The sequence below is a fragment of the Anolis sagrei genome, chromosome 4 (assembly GCF_037176765.1).
Source record: "Anolis sagrei isolate rAnoSag1 chromosome 4, rAnoSag1.mat, whole genome shotgun sequence".
NCBI classification, from domain to species: domain Eukaryota; kingdom Metazoa; phylum Chordata; class Lepidosauria; order Squamata; family Dactyloidae; genus Anolis; species Anolis sagrei.
This window is the reverse complement of record NC_090024.1, coordinates 21,847,323-21,853,322: the sequence shown is the minus strand read 5'-3', so window position 1 is coordinate 21,853,322 and position 6,000 is coordinate 21,847,323. Positions and strand designations below refer to the sequence as shown.

At 43.6% G+C, this 6,000-nt stretch overlaps 1 protein-coding gene across 1 annotated transcript in view; it reads left to right on the top strand.

The window, feature by feature from the left end:
* Positions 1 to 899: 899 nt before the first annotated feature.
* Positions 900 to 6,000, top strand: part of DEPTOR (DEP domain containing MTOR interacting protein) — an 83,050-nt gene continuing 77,949 nt past the window's right edge. The window contains exons 1-2 of the mRNA XM_060775828.2: positions 900 to 1,476; positions 4,687 to 4,785. Of these exons, the coding sequence (XP_060631811.1) occupies positions 4,697 to 4,785 (89 nt within the window). The 5' untranslated portion in view covers positions 900 to 1,476; positions 4,687 to 4,696. The remainder of the gene's footprint in view (positions 1,477 to 4,686; positions 4,786 to 6,000) is intronic.

Sequence of the window (6,000 nt, the reverse complement as noted above, 5' to 3'; positions counted from 1 at the left end):
GCATTGCCCAAACACGAATCATGGAACATGAAAGGCACTGCAGACTATTTCAACCAGAGAATTCAGTCATAGCAGAGCACCTGATGAACAAACCTGGGCACAGCATATTATTTGAGAACACAGAAATGCTGGACCACTCTCACAACCACCATGTCAGATTACACAGAGAAGCCACTGAAATCCACAAACATGTGGACAATTTCAACAGAAAGGAGGAAACCATGAAAATGAACAAAATCTGGCTACCAGTATTAAAAAAAAACTCTAAAATTAAAACAGCAAAACAGCAGAGGGAAAACAATCAGGGACATCTAATCACCTCTCAACAAAAGATTGCTCCAGGCACTGCCAGGCTATCAAATGCTAGTGAAGGTGGTCAGTTGAAACATTCACGCCTAGCTCCAGCAGACAAGAGTCCTTTGGCCCACCCTGGTCTTTCCACAGATATATAAACCCATTTTCCTAATTCCAACAGACCTCACTACCTCTGAGGATGCTTGCCATAGATTCAGGCGAAACGTCAGGAGAGAATGCCTCTAGAACATAGCCATATAGCCCGAAAAAAACCTACAACAACCCAGTATATAAATGCAGTAAATAAATAAATTCTACAGTGTAGACCAGTTATGGGCAAACTTTGACCCTCCAGGTATTTTGGACTCCAACTCTCACCATTCCTAACAGCCTCAGGCTCCTTCCTTAAGCGGCTGAGGAGGGAAAGGAAATGGCCTGAGGCTGTTAGTAATGCTGGGACTTGGAGTCCAAAACACCTGGAGGGCCAAAGTTTGCCCATGGCTGGTGTAGACGCCCCCAAGGAGAAAGAAGCCTTGAGTACACCGGATTGACAAAGGGAGGCGCTCTCCCCTTGACCCGCTTTTGGGGTGCGCGCATTTGGAGAGCAGCAGCAGCAGAGGAGACGAGGGGCTGGCTCTCCCCTGCCATTATATGACCCAGTGCAATGCGGTTAATGATATGACAGGGTCGATCCAGCCCAGGAAGGATTGAACGGAAGCAGAGGGAGGGGAGGGAGAAGGAGAAGAGAGAGAAAGCCAACCCAGAGAGAGAGCTTTCCCCAGCTCCTCCTCGCTTTGGCAAAGCGGCAGCTGGATCCTGCAAAAGGCAGGCAGGCAGGCAGGCAGGCAGGCAAGCGCGCTTCCTCCTTCTTTCTCCTCTTTCTCCTCCTTTGCCTCGTTGGACCCTCTGCCCTTTGCCCCTTCCTCCTCTTGTGACCTGGAGCTGAACCAGTTTGCTGTTTGACACCGAACCGCGTCGGGATGATGACACGCGTTTGACACTGGAAGGCACTGGGAAGATGGCTTTGGGGCTGGACGGAGGGGGACGCTGCTGCTGCTGCTGCCTTTGGGGCTGGAGAGCTTAGGCTGGGGCTTTGCTGCATCCCAAACCTGTCACCAGCCCAAGGCTTTCCAAAGGGAAGGAAGAAAGGAAAGAGGAGGCTGCTCCCCTCCTGCAATCCAGGTGAGTCCAAGGAGAGAAAGAAAGAAAGAAAGAAGGGCATTTGGGGGAGAGGGCTTTGCAATTCCTCCTGCCAATCTCTCCCCCCCCCCCCTTGCATGACACCCCAAAGAGCCAGTGTTAGGACAGATCTATTCCTTGTATTGCCTTTCCCTTGTAAATAGCACCCAATGGTTAAGAAATAGCATGATTGGACAGCAACTGGAAGCAAACTGAATTAGAGAATTAGAAGCAGGTTAAAGAACCAAACCACTACCATTATTATTATTCTTTATCACCTGTATCCTGTTCGTCCCAATGAGAGTAAATGAATTGGATCTATGGGGTTTTGCGATAGCTTGGCTCACCACTCAGGAATTGGTTTGGTGGGTGTGCTCTTGCAATGCCTCACCCCCCCCCCTTGCATGACACCCCAAAGAGCCAGTGTTAGGACAGATCTATTCCTTGCATTGCCTTTCCCTTGTAAATAGCACCCAATGGTTAAGAAATATCATGATTGGACAGCAACTGGAAGCAAACTGAATTAGAGAATTCAGTGGGAGCTCTTGCACACCCACCAAACCAATAGGATTCAGGCTATTGTTATAACTATTGCTGTTCAGAAGGTGTACAAAACTGGTACAGTGTTATTATTGATTGATTATGATGATGATGTCATTGGGTAGCTGTGAGTTTTCCGGGGCTGTATGGCCATGCTCCAGAAGCATTTTCTCCTGGCGTTTCGCCCACATCTATGGCAGGCATCCTCAGAGGTTGTGAGGTCTGTTGGAAACTAGGCAAGTGAGGTTTATATATCTGTAGAATGTAGAAAGAATTCTCATCTGCTAGAGATAGGTGTGAATGTTGCAATTTGCCACCTGCAATGGCCTGCGGTTTGCTAGTTGCTGCCTGGGGGAATCCTTTGTTGGGAGGTGCTAATCAAGGTGGCATATTGCAACATTCACACATACCTCAAGCAGACAAGAGTTCTTTCCCCTACCCTGGACATTCCACAGATATATAAACCTCACTTATTTAGTTTCCAATAGACTCCTCAGCCTCTGAGGATGCCTGCCATATATGTGGGTGAAATGTCAGGAGAGAATGCTTCTGGAACATGCCCATGCAGCCCAGAAAACTCATAGCAACCCACTGATTCTGGCCATGAAAGCCTTGGACAACACAATGATGTCATTGTTGCTCAGGTCCTGAAGGTGGGCAAAAAAACCCCAATTCGACTAGTGTTATTATTATTGATGCCCACAAGGTGGACAAAAGAAAATATATTTGACTATAATAATGATAATCATGGGTTGTTTTTTTTACTGATGTCTGGTAGGTTGACAAAAGAAGCTAGATTGGACTATTATTATAAGTATTGATATTGCTGAAGTCCATAAGAAACTATTATTAATACCACTACTATTATTTGATGCATAAAAAGATTAGCACACAGCAAACAAGATCGCTATGCTGACTGTTATTATTATTATTGCTATTATTATTATTACTACTATTATTATTGATTTCCTGAAGGTGGACAAAAGAGACTGTATTTGACCGTTGTTGTTGTTGTTATCAATGCCCAGCAGGTGGACAAAAGAAGCACACATAGACTTTGTTGTTATCATTATTGTCTAAAAACTAACATCTCCCAAACTGTCTGGGGCAAAAATGATTCCATTGATTTAAGGGTTATTTTTTTTTAAATGTATCTGTTTTCTTTCTCTCTCTTTTCTGGGCTGCAGAAGGGATTGTGCATTGAAGGAATGTGTGGGTCTGCAAGGAACATTAATTTAATTAAAGGACTGGGAAGGCTGACAACTTGTTAAGCCAGAGAAGAAAGGCATTTATGGGCTGCGAATTGCGAAAGAGCTGGAGGCTAGGATGTGGACTGGGCTGCAGGAAGCGAAAAAGACAAGAGATTGATACATCACATTTGCAATTAAATCAGGGAGGAGGGCATAACAGCCTTTTGGAAAGCTGCCTCTGGAGATGCAGGTTGCCAGGGAATGGGAGGAGAGACCATCCTTACAGAAGGAGAATCTAGATATGGGTTGGCTGGATGTTACAGTAAGAGCATTGCGATGGAGGGGCAGAATCGAGGGCATTGCTTCCCAAATTGAATGCTGCCACACCCCCAAATGAAATATTTGATCACTCCCCAAACTTCTAGTATTGCAGTCATTTAAAGTTCCATATAAAAATTAGAAATGCAGTTTAGACATCCAAAGAATAACCATACCAGTAAACTGCCACTATCCCTGACTGCCCAAATAGCTTCATGCAATAAAGTCCTTAGAGTATGAAAACAGTGAAACAGGATGGATATAAGTGAGAGATGAGTACAGAATTATTAAGGTGTTGACAATAGGTGACACCGGAAAGGGGGAAATATACATGGAAACGTATTGTCGAAGGCTTTCATGGCCAGAATCACTGGGTTGTTGTAGGTTTTTCCGGGCTATATGGCCATGTTCTGGAGGCAATTTTTCTCCTGTTGTTTCGCCTGCATATATGGCAAGCATCCTCAGAGGTAGTGAGGTCTGTTGGAAATAGGAAAAATGGGTTTATATATCTGTGGAATGACCAGGGTGAGACAAAGGACTTTTGTCTGCTGGGGCTAGGTGTGAATGTTAAAAACTCAAAAATTACAACAGCAAAACAACAGAGGGGAAACAAACAGGCACATAAAATCACTCTCAACAAAAGATTCCCCCCAAGCACTTCCAAGCCATTGAATGCTAATCAAGGTAACCAGCTGAAACATTCACACCTAGCCCCAGCAGACAAAAAGTCCTTTGTCTCACCCTGGTCATTCCACAGATATATAAACCCATTTTTCCTACTTCCAACAGACCTCACTACCTCTGAGGATGCTTGCCATAGATGCAGGCGAAACGTCAGGAGAAAAATTGCCTCCAGAACATGGCCATATAGCCCGGAAAAACCTACAACCCATACATGGAAACCTTTTTTGTGTGTATACATTGCTTTTGTTGTTTTCTTGTGAGGAATATGGATATGTTATATAAGACTCATATGATCCAATAAAAAAGTCCTTAGGGTATGAAAATAAAATTTCATTTAATGTGGCAGAATTTTTATGAGGACAGGGACATCTTTATTTTGCCTCTTCTCCAGCTACATTCCTGTTTTAAAGGCTAGATTATTGCTAAATTAGGCCTTCCATGTCTGGTATATATTTTGAATTGTCTGGCTATTCCCTGCCAGGTTGGTAGCAATGGAGGAAAACAATTTGGGCCCCATGCAGCAGAGGGCTACGGAGCTGGAGCATATGGCCGAGGTCCTGCTCACAGGAGAACAGCTACGGTAAGAAGCCCTGTTTTCTTTTTCTGCTTGTGCAAATCTTACAAAAGAAAGAAAGGGGAGGAAAGCTTCTTTGTGTTCAGGGACAAGTGGAAGGGTTCATAGTAAGAGAGCACTCTAGACCAGGGACAGGAATCATGTAGACCCATGGATGGAAACTCTAGTAACACCAAACAGTATAGTCAGTCGTGTATGCTGAGAAGTATGATCCAACATTTAGAAAGCTGTGCGAGTCTCATCCCTGATATAGTATCAGTCACTGGTTTTTGTTGCTAAGAGGATTAGACATTTTGTAGAAGGTCATAAGAGATTGTGTGGTTAGTGGTTTGAGCACTGGAATACAACTCTGGAATTCTTGCTTGGACATGGAAAGTCAAAAAGTGACAATGGGCTAATCACACTCTCTCTGCTTCAAAGAAAGGCAAAGACAAAAACCTCTTTGAACAAATCTTGCCAAGAAAACACTGTGATAGGTTCATGTTAGGATTGATTGGGAAGGACTTGAAGGCACACAACAACAAGCAGGTGGTGAGTCAACACTGTGATGAGGCAGCACAAAAAGCCAATGCAATTTTAGGCTACGTCAACAGGAGTACCATGTCCAGATTGCATGATGTCATCGTACCATTCTTTTCTGCTTTGGTCAGACCTCACCTGAAATAGTTTTTTCACTGTATGTCAACACAATTCAAAGCCAATATTTATAAACTGAAACATGTTCAGAGGACCAAGATGATCAAACATCTCGAAATGAAACCATATGAGTAATTGCTTAGACAAGTGGAGTATGTTTAGCTTGGAGAAGAGATGGTTGAGAGGTGATACGATATCCATCATTAATTGTCTGAAGAAGTCATGTAGAACATTGAGAAAGCATGTTTTCTGTGGCTCCAAATATAAAACAGTGGATTCCAATTGAAAAACAGACCATTAAGAATAATGTGATTTTGACTAACTCTACACTGTAGTTTGACATCGCTTTAACTGTCAGGGGTCAATGTTGTAGGATCCTGGGATTTGTAGTTTGGTAAGGTGCCTGCAGTCTTTGGAGAGAGGGCTAAAAACCTTGTGAAACCACAACTGTAAACTTAGAAGCTAGGACCCTGCTTAGGTTCCAAAATCAGACAGGATCTGATGCCTTACCAAGAAGGGGTTGTAATATAAGCTTTACTGTTAACTTAACATGTGAACCTGACAGCATAATTATGATGATCTTTA